Raw genomic sequence first — 13495 nt, forward strand, 5'->3', positions numbered from 1 at the left:
GGAAAAAAAGTACCATAGTGTATGTCATTTGCAAACGATATAGTATTGATCGACGAGATATGTCGCAAAGTTAACTATAAGTGGAGACACCCTAGAGTCTAAAGGCTTCAAGCGGGGCGGACTAAAATAAAGCACATAGAATGCAAGTTTAGTGTTGCATTACATGAGGCAATGGGGAAGTAAGGATTGATACACAAGTTATTCCAAAGAGAGGAAGCTTAAAGTATCTTAGTCCATAATCAAAGAAAATGGGGGAGATCGAAGAGGATGTTGTACATTGAATTGAAGCGGATTGGATGAAATTGATGCTAGCGTACAATGTCTGATGCGATAAAAATGTGTCACTGAGACTTATAGGTAGTTCTATAGATTGAATGTTAGATCGACTATATATTGTATAGAGCGATTTTGTCGGTCAAAATCTGTTAACATTCAGAAGATAAGGTAGCAAAGATAATTGTATTTAAATGGAATGTGGTCATAGACAAGATCATGAACAATGATATCAGATAAAACTTCTGGATGTTTACTATTACAGATGTTAGTAAGCAGAGGTTAGGATTGCTACAAGTATCCATTCAACTACTACGCCTCAATCTCAAGCAAGTTAAGGTCGACTAAATGAATTTTCATCGACTGTGTTGCTCTATTTAAGCTCATCTAAATCCAAAAAAAGAGTATCTGTCTATCATAAAGGAAAAAAACACCTTTGTTGTCTAATCTGTAAGCTGCATGTATGATCTGTGAACTATGCTGATATTCCTGTAGCTTCCTTTGGAATCAAGAAAAGGAAGGCCACTGGGATGAAAGTGCAGAGAACCTGTATACCAATGCCTAAGAAGAGATTGTCAAAAGATCCTGAGGAGATGTTTAGAACTGAAGCCAACCCTGCTCCTACAAAGGATCCCACCGTAGAACCTAAGTTGTTTATTGACATGAACAATGCAAATAAAGTTCCTTCAACCCCTGGAGGACAAAGCTGCCCCGATAAGATAAGAAAGGGCATGAACCTACAAAACGAAGAAATACTTCAAATACTTGTTTCATACTTAAATGGAATAGATGCTAGCTGTTGCAGAGTTCTATAACTACTTCTAAGAAGACCTTATATAAGAGAATATGGGACATACTTGAATTGATTGATGCCATCAGAAAGAGCAGAACCAAATAGCACTGTAACCTTGTCTGAGATACCTAATGAAACATTAGCTCGAGAAACCAAAACCATATCTAGAATGGTCAGAATGGCCAAGCAAACTTGAGTAAACCTGCAGGAATCATAAAGAGGAATATAAGTATTTGGTAATCTAAGTCATATTCCTTCATCACATCACATTCGCAAGTCAAAGATCTACTTACATGAGAATATGCCGCAACCTCATCCTTTTTAAATAGCGATTGTAAGTCAAGGTCCCGATCATGAGACTCAACCATCCAAGAACACGTGCTGTTCCAAGGAAAGATGCCTCCAGTTTTAAGAACTCTGTCTGATAATAGAACATAACCGTCGAGAGATTTGGAACTGTCACATGAGCCAAAAAGAACCAAGCCATTGGTCTGGACTCCAAGGAAAAATTTGCAAGAGAACAACCACCGTGACATCAGTCATCAGTTCATTAAGAAAATGCAAAAGAAAAAAGATGGGAGACTACTGAACAATTCACAACCTCCCAAGAGGTGTGAAACATGGAAGCATGAACTAATCAAATGGAAGAGCCACAAAAGTGATAACTTGGCCTGTAATTTAATCTATTGAAAGTAACGCTGACACTTTGATCTTTCTTAAGAAATTGTGATACAAGGCCAATACTGATGAAAATGTTCTTAGAATCACAGTTTCATTATTTCAATTAAGGTGATGCAAGTCCATTTTTATGCCAATGAAAGCTGTCTCTTCGTGGTCCTGTTACCCCTTCAAACAAGGACCAAGGTACACAAATAGAAAGAAATGGCATCGCCAAAGGTTAAAAAAGAAGGTCCAGGAAGACTTTCAAGACCTAGGTCCTATCATGTCATAATAATATACTGAAGCAGGAACCTGGTAGCGTTCTAGCAGAAACTCCAAAAGAATAATAAATTGATTTGTGATTATTTATTTAAAAACATCAACACAAAAATTAATTTAAAACTTCTTCACAAGTTACCTCAAAATGGCTGGCTGGCGGAACGCCCTAAATAATGTGGAAGTGGCCACTTTCAGTGATTGATACCAAGGAGACAATGATGATCCCTTTTTGTCAGGAGCCTGAAATTTACTTTCCGTTGTTGGCACTCTTTTTGTATTTTTCTGGCTCTTCTTTCTCCTCAAAGTACTAACTTTTGATTTTTCACCAGAGAATTCATTTTCTTCATCAACAATTCCACTCGTCATATCAGAACCATTTAATGCAGAACCTTCGGGTAATGCTTTACCTTGTACAGAACCCTCCTCAACCAAACCACACGAAAAGAGCTGTAAAGCAGGTAAGACAGAGAAAAGGAGGAAAATCATATCTATCCGTATATTGTCTAATGCATATCCTCCTAGCAAACTACCACAGATTCCTCCGAATGCCATAGACAGCCAAGATACTGACTGAAGATCACCAGCAAATGATGCCCTGTTGACAAGTAAAGCTAAATTTTAATTAAAAAAAAAAAAAGGTCATGCCTTTCACGCACAACTAAATTAATCTAAATCTTTTTGGCACACTTTGTACATGTCAGTCTCTAAACCTGTCGAATTTGCATGTAAAATGAAACTCACAATTAAGTGACGATTGACAATTCAAATACACACAAACCCAGGCATTCCATCATCAAAATTTTCAAATGAAAGCAAGGCTTTTGTATATAATTAATTACATCTAATCATGAACTGAATAGACAAGTTTACCCATGGTACAACCTCTATTTATCCAACTACTTTGACATTCACTTTTGTTGTGTTGTATTGTCGTGTTGTCAAAGGTTTAATTTTGGTCCAGATACATTTTTAAAACTATGTGTTTGTTTCTATAGCTACATAAAATTACCAGACTGGGAACGTTCCTTTAAATGACAGAAAGAGTCCCATACAGAAGAACATACCTCTCAAATCTTACTGCCTCAGCGATCATTGCGTCAATTACAACATCAGCCATTGCAGAACCCAGGTTCTGCAGTGTCAAAAGAATCATGAGTTCTGTCCTCGTATTTCTCAGGAAATCACTTAACCCTAAAATGAGCCATGGCAACAGCGAAAGCAAAGTTGCCAGCATAAGGTAGGGGACTCTTTTCCTTCCTCTAATTGGAAAGCAATCAGATAATATCCTGCAAAGAGCACATTGAATATGGTAGATGGAACAGAAAAGCAAAAATTGAACTATTTTTCCAACAAGTTTTCATGAGAAAACAACAAAAATGATCTTAGCAGAGTATAAGTCATGAACAGCACATCAGCAGTTACAGACCATCTTAACATCTTATAATAAAAGTTGTTTAATGACAATTTCCATGATTTAAGAAAATTTTATCTGGTTTACGCCATATTCTTAGGTCTTCTACAATAAGAATATAAGATTCTACCATATGGTAAAATTTGATCTCCTGATGTTTATTATAACTCCAAGCAACTATTGGAAGTTTTCTCTCACAACTCTTCTCTTTATATGGTAAATCTACAACATATCTAGATGCCACCTAGCAAAGAACATTATTCTTAATATTCATTTCACATTGATCTGCAGCTCCTTTTGTTGTTTGCAGTACTGCTAATCAGACGGAAGGAAACCAAACATCAGAACAACTTTTTCCTTTTGATATGTAACCTCAAACCTGACATATAAATGTTTTAGATAAATTGACCAAATCTATAGGATCATTAAATTCTCAGTAGAATCTGATACTCCGCTCAAGCTTAGCTTTACTTAACATTACATAAAAGTTAAGCCTGGCAGGCGGTTGGAAAACCTAATGAAGAGCATCTGGTTCACACCAACTTTGAATATCATGTTCATATATATCAGGAAATGTTCATCCCATACACATAGAAACTGAAAGATGAGAAGACAGAAAAATAAAATCCCCCCAATTCCTCAGATTTGGTATAATTACATCATACATGAAAAGAAAAGAAAATCATCATAGATACAATCAGATAATCAAACTGGAATGAACTTCCCTTAGACCATAGAATATTTATAAAAACATGTAATAGAAAGGAACAACGATGAGGACAAGATGTTGTTTCTCAGTGAAAATCCATTTTATTGGTAGTTGGCTAGGTTAAAGTGGTATTGTGTACTCTCATAATTAAATTAGCTAGGGACTGTATGATACAATAATAGCTTCTTGTAAGTCAAAGAAAATTATTACTGAAACAGTAATAGTTTTCTGACTTACAAAAAGAAAGCAAAGATGCCCCCAAGGGAAAAGAGTGAAAATGGAAAAGGACAAAATATAATTTCAGTTCGAAGTGGGCTGGCTATTACCAGTATGATACAACCACAGAGATGATAGGTAATCATTTGAAAAGATGAACTTGACAGGGTAGTGGTTGGACCACATAGTCCTTATCAAAGCCAAGAAGTCCTCAAGTCTATGCTTCTAAAGCTCAAAGACTAACATCAAATTCTAATATTCACTCAATTCAAGCATCACGATCTACCGAATCATTCATGATGCCAATCTACCAAATCAGATTGAGCTCATCCCAATTTGGTTTGGAAGTTCGTTTGGCTTAATTTGTTTTTAGTTCTATGCTTGAGAATTGTTTCAAAGATATTTGTTTAGACAATACTGAATAATCATTCACAAATATGCACTACAGAAGGTTACAAGAGGCTGAGTATTAGAGATAGATAAATACCCATATAAAGGTTTTATGCTCCACGGAAAGAATGCTATTGAAGTGACAAATTGGGAGGCTGATGGTGATAGCTTCAAGTTGTCTTTCAACTGATATGAAACTGCAGTCCAGACAAAAGATCTGAACCCCTGCTTCCAAAAATTAAGAATGGTATTAATTATACTCAATGAGGAAATAATAAGATTCTAACGTAAAATATTTGATCATCTCTTAATGCATTTTGTAGGTGTATGGAGAACCGAGAGGTTACAACCACTCGATTTTCTTTTTTCTTTTCTTTTTTCATTTTCACTTCCCTACCCCTCTGGAAGCTGTTTAAATCAAGGAAACAGCAGAGGAACACTGCACGCCCACTCTCTTAACATAAAATAGGCTGCCAAAATACTATATCAGAGTTTGAGAGGTCACATAGAAGACGAGTGCGAGAAAACCTTAAGGGTTCATTTTGTTCAAGTACTAGTTACACAGTACTTGTAATGCAAGGAATGTTTATGCAGTAAATAATAATGTAGGTATTGCCATGCAATGAATAATAATACAAAGAATGGTATGTAGGAATTACCTACTTTAAGAGCATTTTTAACTTTCAATACTTTTGTGCACAAATTGCTATTATACATATTCCTATTTACACATTATATCCCACATAAAAAAGAAATTAAGATCCCTACATAAGCTATGTCATATTAAGCTTAACACTGCCAACCAAGTGATGCATTACTTATGTGGCCAACAAACAATGATATTTATTTTTCTCATACAGTCAACTGAACCTATAATACGATGCAGGATTTTATGTAGAGATTATTTAGCAATATTTCCAATCAAATGATCCCTAAGATATCTCATTGAGATAAACAGTCAAGTTAACTGCTATTACAGCAAAACTTATATTTGCTAGATATGACAACAATCATGTTGGTTCATTATGCATAATTTTGTCCATGCTCGGCTGTAAGACTTCATTCAATAAATTTGAAGTACTGATGTCAAAAAAAGAGACTTCGTCCAAGCAAATAAAAGAGGCAACAAGGTGAAATAATTTTGCCTATGAGCACCAGCATATTGAGTCCAATATATTGGTTTTCTAGATAACGGTATTAGCATCTTGCAATGGTTGTTCCACATCTGGATTCTGGTCCTGTACAATATTTTATCAGACCTATAGAGGAGTTCTTCTTTGTGTTCAAAACGGGTTAAATTTCATGTTTTAATTTATTGAAGTCACAGTACTTAAAGAGCACATTGAGGAATTCTATTCCTCTCCACTCCACCACTCCACCTACGGAAGAAAAAGCATGAAGCTTTAGACATTTGCTGAACAGACACCACAATTGCTAGTTTTTTCAGTTATAACTAAACTGTAATTTCCCCATCTTTTGAGAACAAAAAATTTGACATGCTTGACCCAAAGGCCTCCTTGTGGTTCCATATCGTGCTGCTAGGTTCAATTATCTATGATCTTGTGAGCTCAAACAAGCTTTTTTAAACTTTCCTCATTTCAATCCTCTAAACTCTTCTACTAAATCTACTAAATTCAGTGCTTTCAATATGGGACTGGAGTAATGTACTTTTCATTCTCAAAAAAAAAAGTACTCTCGAGTTACCCTTGACCCAAAGACCTTATGGCTTCGCATCACACTGCTTGGATCAATTAAACTATGATCTTGTGATTCAAAAATCACTATCCAACTGTCTCACAAAAAAAATACGTATGTATTTACACCTAAGACGAGATGAAGTCTTGGTTTTAGGTCTAACTACTAGAACACACAAAGTTTTTTTGAAAAATGACGTCATTCACACCTAAATTCTCCAGAAAATGATGCTCTGGAAGGGACACAAAATGAGTCAGCTGCTTGTTGACTTGATTTGAGAAAGACATCAAATCATAACAGTCATTGATATGTTTGAATTGATAAGCGAAACTAAATTTTAATTGGCACCCTAATGATTACTATTGATTTCAGAGGCAGGAAAAGTTTTTAAACCCTTTGCTAACCAAGGTTCTTGTAGTGGGGACATTCGCAAGCCACAAAAAGAACTAATCTAGATGTTAAAGATAAGCATGGAACCTTATAAAACAACGACTATACATCAATTCCAAACTAGTTGCTTTAGCTCTATGAATCCTCAATATTCATTTTCATTTCAGAACCTGATGGAAATAAGAACTTCCCAGAACACCCCACTCAACAAAATCTAGAATTTTTCACTTGGAACAATATTTGAAAGTAAAAAAGCCAGATTAATCGAAAAACCCAGAAACTACATCATTCACAACATAAAAAGAAACACCCACTCAACCCCAAATGCTGAATTGAGAAACAGAAGGCATAAATCATCATGAGTATATATAAATTGAATTAAAGAAAAAGATGGGAAATGGAGGGCGAACCTGTGTGAAGTAAATGAGGCAAACAAGCCATAGAAAGGAAAACCCAAAAGCAGTATGCAACTGCTTAAACCAACCGATCATTTTGGAATCGATTGATTCAGTAAAAAAAATAAAAAAATTGATTGTTGTTTTCTCCAGTCGTTCCTTTATGTGGTATACAGAAGACTGGAAATTGGGATGCCCTCAGATTACATGGATCCTTTATTCAAACCTATCTATAAACTTGTTGCCGCAGCTGCATTGACGTATTCATTACTCCTCTTTGCCATTATTCTTCTCCATTTTCATATTCTTTGCCGTTGTTAAGTCCACAGTGGACCAGCGCCTACATTGACCCGACTAATTGTATTGTACCCGATTTACATTGAAATGCACTATTCTCGAGTTCGAGTCTTTTGAATATAAAAAGAATATTATATTGTTCAGAATTTCGATAGATCCTTCAAAACAAAAGAGAAATTATGAATTTCAATGTAAAAAAAAACATTATCATTCTTGTAGTTTTAAATTAAATATATTTAAAATGTATCAAAATATATTTTAATTATTTTTATCATTATTATCTAAATAAATATTAATTATAGGTTTCTCATGATCTTTTCCACGAAATAGCAGTAAAATCTATTATCCCTAGACTCGACTTCTGGATTTCATTGGTATGTTTGTTGTACCTAGCATACCATGTATTCTTTGCTACAAGCATCCATCATACACTAATCTAATCATCAATTTATCTGAGTAAATTGAACAGACAAGTGTTACCAGATATATCCAGATTGCTATTGGATTTTCAATAAAATCAAGGCAACCAAGGATACATACAATAAGAGAAACAAGCTTTCTTACATAGCTTGTACCATATGATACATTATATATATTTATTAGATGCAGTAAGTTGGAACGTTGGTGGGACGATATACAAATGGTCTGACTGTGTGTGAATATCCTGAAGGATGATTGTAGCTGAACTTCACCCCGGAGTTGCTATCTCCCCGACGTGTACAGTGCTCGTGGAAGCTGCTGATAGGTCTTGCTAGGCATGCATCCCAACGATCACTCGCTGGCATTGTCTCAGCCACTCTATATATCCCCTTGGAGTCTGTGAATGCCTGGTAATTCAGAACTTCCCCAGTCTTCGTAATGCAAAGAACTGCAACCTCTGCACCTGCAACAAGGAAATAAGATAAACCGCCTTCAGATACAATGAAAAGTGAATTGTTATTATTATACATGTATCCGTGGATAGGATAGTCTTGCATTGCGTGTTGAAGCAGCATAAACAGGACACACAATCCAATCATCAGCAGAAACGTAGTCGACAAACCAAAAAGAGTAGGAACACTTTATTCTATGCCTTATTTGCCTAAAGTTTTGATACCAAAAGATGTCCAGAGAGACAAATTATACCATAGAGGCACAATGTAACATCTATTATTATGAGATACATTAAAACATTTGAAAGTAAAAGTTATGCACATGAGTACCTAATGCTTGTGCTTTATCCCATAAGAGTCCAATTAAGAGATTTTCTTGTCGTAGCCTTAATGAATGGTCGTTAATTTGACCTTAAAACGTGCTAGAGTACAAGCCAGAGCATATTCTAGACAACAAGAATGGGGTGAAAAGTAAAATTTGCCATGAAATGAAATGGCTGGAACCAGAAGTGGGGAAGAAGGATAGAGAAACTAGGACCTACAAATCAGATTAACATTGCCTAAAAGAAGAACACCAAGCAACTGTTCAACATGGTATTTCATCTAGCTATAGGTGGTTAGGAAAAAAGGAGGAGCTAAAATGGTGATAGACATTGGGCGTGTTACCCTTCTCACCATCATGACATCATTAGTGGAACAACCAAACTATCATGGTACCCATGAGTAATATTGACACTCTCAAATATCCAGTCATGCCCTTTTGTTGAGATTGTTTTTACTTTTTGATAAATTAGGAGAATTCAACGTGGAAATTCTCGATAGACTTTTGGAGTTGGCTAATAAGTGAAGCCTGATATGAATTGAGTCATAAATCAAGTGCCTGGCTTTCTATGACACTATATCGGCACCCATTTTCCATAAGCCCCAATATCATTGACAAATACCAAACAACAAAAGCATATGAAGTAGCAAAGTCTATAATCAAGGAAATGTAAGGGATAAACTAAGCATGGCAGGATAATCAAACAGAAGCATAGAAGGTAGCAGGAAGACTGAAGTAGAGAATTACTGTAACAGTAGGCATCTAGTGACTATGTTGCTCGAACTCTTCAAAAGTGTCAACAGGTGTGTGTCGGATTCTCCAAAAGTAGTGTATTTTTGGAGAATCCAACACGAGTGCGGCACAGAAAGTGAAGAGTCTGCACAACTTAGTTTACTGGTGCAGTAAGATTCTCTCAATTTTCTATTCTCACGGATGAGATTAAGGGTGATGTGCAATGGTGTTCCACTAGTGCAACTGTGTCACTACTTGAATACACATCCCAAGAATTTCCTTGTGCTTCAAAGCCCATCAGCTTTAACTTTTGCATTTACAGATTCAACAGAACTTGGTAACGGGAGAGATTCTAATCTATACAGTTCCATAAAAAAGGAGATAAATTCATGGTGTCAATATTGGTATATAATAACTTCTTTCCCTGGAGCACACAAAGTATAGAGGGTTGCTCAGCCTATATATCTATGTAAGTAAGTACGGACAGGTACATGGAAGGAGCGGAAACAGAGGGCATTACTTAGTCCGCTTCATTATTTAACAAATCCGTTTTACTTCACTAGATATTTAGCATCGAATATCAAATAAAACAAATAGTCCATCAGGGTTTAAATCTTATTGGTTAGCAAAAAACATGTTTTGAAATATTCTTAACAATGTCACCATAAGATTACCCAAAGTAAATTGATTTCTATAATTGACGCACCATTTACTAGAAGTCCAATGAATCTTCTTGTGATTTTTTGTTGCATTTATTGTCAATCAGTGACTCACTCATCTCTTTATCCCAAAACACTTGTCACGTTTCGCTTCTCAAGAGTCAATTTGACTAATCTTTGGAGCTATATTGGTTTAGATAAATTCAATATTTTAAAACTACTATCTGAAAACTATAAAGGCAGTACTATAAGTTGCTATTCTTCTTATATAAATACGGTGAAAAAATACATCTAAATATATGGATCAAAGTTCATGTAGTTTGAATCTCGAGAAGCAAAAAATGACAAGTAATTCGGGATGGAAGGAGTAATAAGAACTCAGTGATTAGGACATCCAATGCTTTAGCTTACTTGTAACTTGTAACTAGGTTCATGAACATAATTCTTTGGTTTCAATGCAAAATAGAAGTATTCATCTCCTTTTAACCAACCAACTTAGAAAATGACAAGAGTAACTAAATAGAGATGAAGAAATAACTTTGTTTCCTTTCTGGATGACATAGAAGGATGGTCTCATCTGTTAGGAGCCAATGAGCGTAGTTATCCAAAACGGCCTAGGACTGATAACAATGTTGAAAGTTTGGAACTTTAGTGATCCATAGGGTACAAACACCCGTATATTTGGCTTTGAAAACACAAATTCTTAAAGCAGGCCAACTTTTCTGAAACTATCAGCAAGCATCCAGCATAAAATATAACAATCATTTAATCAAAGCAAAAAACAAATGCCTAACATGATTCTGAAAACACTAAAATTTGGAGAATCTTAGTAGCTCAATTGGCTGACAATCTGAACTTCAAAACTTGCTAACGAGAGATTTAATTCCCACCTTGTACCCCTCCCAATTCTCCTACCCCGATTTTTCTGACAATCAATAAAATTAGTAAATCTCTCAACTAACATCAATAACAACAAAAGCTAATAGCAAACATATAACAACGGATTCGAACCATAGATTGTATACCCAACTCATTTAGTGGCTAATTTGTCCATGAACATTTTTAAATTTTTCAGGATTGAATTCATGTTTAGTTAGCCATAAAATTTCAAAAAATTTTGAAATTCGAAAAAGTTGTTCACTCAAATTTATATTCATGGTAAAGCACAACCCAAATCCCAAAAACCATTTTTCACTTACAAAAACAAAAACTACTTCATTTTTCTCAAGATTGTAGCAGTATTATTAAGAGTAAAGAAGGAACCTTGTAGAACATGGTCTTCCGGACCAACAGAGGAATCAGCACAAACATCACAAACAACTCTTCCATGAATCTCTCCAGTCCAACCTCTTACACCTTGTAGGGTCAAATTGGTAATTAGAGTTAGGTAAAGTAATACCTTACCCCAACTTGACTCCATTGTTGCTTGCCTCACTGGATTCTGGACAAAAATTGGACCGGTCAAGTCTTTTTAATCAGATGGTTGGACCGGCAGATGAACCCGGTTCCTTTATTCTACTTGCTGTGTTCCGTCGGTGACTCGGTACTTTTGGAATTTGGAGTATTATTAAGGACTACAGTAAACTTATTTTCTAACCTATAATTTATGATAAGATTTGACTTAATATTAAAATTTAGGGTAAAGTATAATTTGACAAAGAAGAATGTGAACCTAACGTACAACCGCTAAGATAATAGTTTTTGAACACGTGTGTAGAATTAAAGGACAAAGGTAGAGATAAGAAATTGTACATGAGAGAAAAGGAAGGGGTGCGGACCTCGATCAAGTGAAGTCCATCAATGACTAAGATTAGAGGCGAATTCAGGACTTAAAGACATTCAATCCGTCCTCAAAGAAATTTGGCATCTAAATCAGCTAACCCAATTGATTTTGTGTCTTTGAGTGCCTAATAAAATACATGTCTATCTCAAAGTGTGTATATTTATGTATATATACATAATTTTCCATAGCTAACGAGTGCACGTGTACCCGTAGTGATACAGGTGGGTCCGCCTCTGACGAGGGTAACAAAATTTTGATGAAAGAGACGCTTATTAGACGGAAGTAACAGGCATACTTTCATAAACTCTTGAACAAAGAGGAAAAAAAATTATGATAGGAAGTTAGAGCACTCAAATAGGCGTCACAATAAATACGAAGCATTTCCAGATATAGCGTGTTCAATTTCATATAGGTTTTAAGCTTTATTGTACCATGACAGAACATTGTTAAGAATATACAAGTAATAACTCTTGAGAGATACTTTAATTTATTTGTTGTTTTGTTCTCCTTTTAACTGTTACTTGTTAGAATTTTATTTTCATAAATATAACGCACATGCATAAGGTGTGTGTTTTAATACTACTTAATTGAAACGAGTTTCTAGTGCTCCAACTCAAGAGGAAAAGTAGTAGTGTATAAAAGTTTTGGTCATAAACTCCGTGAAAAATGTTGTTATTTGACCTACTATTACGGGATATGAAAAATAAATGAGATGACACATCACATTAAAAAATCTCGTAAAAATATTTCACCGTTAATTAGACTCTACATGACCTTAGTCGAATCGGTAAATACTTTTATATCATCCTTTCCCTCCCGAAATAGTTGGGTCATTCATGACTAGGCAGGTAAAACAACATTTTGCTAAATAGGATTAGAAATAAATTTTTTTTTTTGATTTCCTGAGAGACCCCAAAAAAAAAAAGATTTTGACTCTTTCAGGGATCAAAGAAGTTATCAATTTTTTTTTCTTATCTTTTATATATGAGTATATCAAATTTTTGAATAGTCCTCTCTAAAATTAATTACAATCACCATTTCCTTGTTCTTTTGACAAATTCCATATTTTTTTATGATGATTGTATGAATATTATAATTTATAAGATATGATATCATGTAATTTTTGTAAAGGGAGGAAAATAATTAAGTGAGAATGTTCTGTTTTTCGTGTTGTATGTCATCATCATCAGATCAGGACAAAATTAATCATACAAATTCTTTGGCAAAAAGTATTCATCATCAAGAACAACAAAAAGATACCAAATCTATTGCCTCATTTGCCAACATTTCTATTAAAACTGGTAAATTCATCTCTATTTTTCTTTCATCCCATGCATGCACATAATTATTGTTATTATTGGCATGTATTTATTTTGAATTACATGCCTTTTCTCATCTTAGACAGTTAGAATTTTTAGTTTATGCGTTCTGGATCATAATTATTATTTGTTGGGTTTTGGATAGTATTTGTATATATTAAATGAGTTTCTTAACAAAAATACAGGGTTCGAGCCAAAATCATTGAGTTTTTGCGAAGGATACAGACATTTGGTGGCTAATAAGAACAATGAAATGAATAACCCCAACAGACAAACATATGATTTCTCCCCCCCCCCCCC

The 13495-nt window shown here is 34.9% G+C and overlaps 3 protein-coding genes across 3 annotated transcripts in view; 1 reads left to right on the plus strand and 2 right to left on the minus strand.

The window, feature by feature from the left end:
- Positions 1–488: 488 nt before the first annotated feature.
- On the minus strand, positions 489–7578 carry LOC107005462 (probable folate-biopterin transporter 4). Its single transcript, XM_015204061.2, has 7 exons — positions 7227–7578; positions 4829–4956; positions 3070–3291; positions 2145–2600; positions 1360–1557; positions 1131–1268; positions 489–1010 (listed from the first exon to the last, which is right to left on the minus strand). The coding sequence occupies exons 1-7, from the start codon at positions 7305–7307 to the stop codon at positions 749–751; spliced, it is 1485 nt and encodes a 494-aa protein (XP_015059547.1). The 5' UTR covers positions 7308–7578; the 3' UTR covers positions 489–748.
- Positions 7579–7935: 357 nt separating this feature from the next.
- Positions 7936–11669, minus strand: LOC107005542. The gene is made up of 2 exons (XM_015204167.2): positions 11357–11669; positions 7936–8391 (listed from the first exon to the last, which is right to left on the minus strand). The coding sequence occupies exons 1-2, from the start codon at positions 11511–11513 to the stop codon at positions 8108–8110; spliced, it is 441 nt and encodes a 146-aa protein (XP_015059653.1). The 5' UTR covers positions 11514–11669; the 3' UTR covers positions 7936–8107.
- Positions 11670–12768: 1099 nt separating this feature from the next.
- Positions 12769–13495, plus strand: part of LOC107006779 (probable serine/threonine-protein kinase PBL23) — a 2554-nt gene continuing 1827 nt past the window's right edge. Inside the window, exon 1 of the mRNA XM_015205296.2 lies at positions 12769–13177. Within this exon, the coding sequence (XP_015060782.1) occupies positions 13030–13177 (148 nt within the window). The 5' untranslated portion in view covers positions 12769–13029. The remainder of the gene's footprint in view (positions 13178–13495) is intronic.

The sequence above is a fragment of the Solanum pennellii genome, chromosome 12 (genome assembly GCF_001406875.1).
Source record: "Solanum pennellii chromosome 12, SPENNV200".
NCBI classification, from domain to species: Eukaryota; Viridiplantae; Streptophyta; class Magnoliopsida; order Solanales; family Solanaceae; genus Solanum; species Solanum pennellii.

What these genes read in the sequence shown, in the direction of transcription:
- LOC107005462 (XM_015204061.2), bottom strand. Translation starts at nt 7,307, where the DNA reads ATGATCGGTTGGTTTAAGCAGTTGCATACTGCTTTTGGGTTTTCCTTT. An exon ending in AGCATAAAACCTTTATATGG is followed by an intron (nt 3,292 to 4,828) that starts GTATTTATCTAT and finishes TGCTCTTTGCAG; the next exon opens with GATATTATCTGATTGCTTTC. An exon ending in GAGGCAGTAAGATTTGAGAG is followed by an intron (nt 2,601 to 3,069) that starts GTATGTTCTTCT and finishes ACTTGTCAACAG; the next exon opens with GGCATCATTTGCTGGTGATC.
- LOC107005542 (XM_015204167.2), bottom strand. Translation starts at nt 11,513, where the DNA reads ATGGAGTCAAGTTGGGGTAAGGTATTACTTTACCTAACTCTAATTACC. An exon ending in GGAAGACCATGTTCTACAAG is followed by an intron (nt 8,392 to 11,356) that starts GTTCCTTCTTTA and finishes TCCTTGTTGCAG; the next exon opens with GTGCAGAGGTTGCAGTTCTT.